Genomic DNA, 962 nt, shown 5'->3' on the forward strand with positions numbered 1-962 from the left:
CCTGTTCCCGGTGAGCCCATTCCCCCCCATTCTCCATTCCTGCTGAGCCCATTCCCGGTCAGCACGTTCCCAGTTTGCCCAGTCCCTGGCCCTGCACAGCCCCAGCTGCCCCCACCCCTCATTCGCTCACTCCTCGGGTTTCCACCACGTTTTATTACAAAATCGGTGCGGACCGGTCCCGGGGCCGGTTCCGCTCCCACTCTCCCCAGCGCTGGGGCTGAGTCGGGTTCAGCCCGTGCCGGTGCTGGTGCCGTGCGCCCTGCAGCGCAGAGCCCGAGGCGGCGGCTGGAGGCCGGTGCAGCCCCAGGGTAAGAGGGGGTTCGGGTTACCCGGGAATTCCGGGGGGGATCAGCGTCCCACGGCGTCGAGGATGCGGCGGTTGGAATCGGCGCGGGCGCGCTGGCTCTGGGCGCGGGCGAGCAGCAAGAGGTGCCGCAGGAGGTGGAAGGTGAGGTCGATGGACAGCGGCGGCTCGTCCCGCCGCCCTCGCCACGGCCCCGGGGGCGGCGGCGCCAGCGGCGGCCAGAGCGGGTGGTCCTGAGCCCCGGTCCCGGCCGCCGGGACGGAGCCGTCGGTGGTGGCGGGACGGGCGGCGGCGGGCGGCGGGCGGGCGAGCAGCAGCAGCAGGAGGGTGAGCAGTGCCCGCCGCATCCTCGGTCCCTCTGCACCTGCGGGGCCAGAGGCTCAGCGCCGCAGCAGAGACCGGGGCGGCGGCGGGGGCCCGACGGGAATGGCGGCCCCGGGACCGTCCCGCGCGCGGAGCCCCCTCCGTTCCCGGCCGCCCCGTTCCGTCCCCTCTGCGCGCCCCCGGCCCCGGTGCTGTCCCCGCCCGGTTCCCATGCCCCGTCCCGTACCCGGTGCGCTGTGCCCGTGCCCTGTTGTGCCGGTGCTGGCGGCGGAGCGAGCGCGATCCGTCCCGCGGGAGCTGAGCCGGCGGCGCGGCCGGGGCTTATATCGGTCCC

The 962-nt window shown here is 75.2% G+C and overlaps 1 protein-coding gene across 1 annotated transcript; it reads right to left on the reverse strand.

Annotated features, from left to right (window-relative positions):
* Positions 1-348: 348 nt before the first annotated feature.
* Positions 349-651, reverse strand: UCN (urocortin). The gene has a single exon (XM_015615866.1). It carries the CDS (start codon positions 649-651, stop codon positions 349-351), a length of 303 nt encoding a protein of 100 aa, XP_015471352.1.
* Between the last annotated feature and the right edge of the window lie 311 nt (positions 652-962).

Source organism: Parus major, unplaced genomic scaffold, assembly GCF_001522545.3.
Source record: "Parus major isolate Abel unplaced genomic scaffold, Parus_major1.1 Scaffold290, whole genome shotgun sequence".
NCBI lineage: Eukaryota > Metazoa > Chordata > Aves > Passeriformes > Paridae > Parus > Parus major.

What these genes read in the sequence shown, in the direction of transcription:
- UCN (XM_015615866.1), bottom strand. Translation starts at nt 651, where the DNA reads ATGCGGCGGGCACTGCTCACCCTCCTGCTGCTGCTGCTCGCCCGCCCG.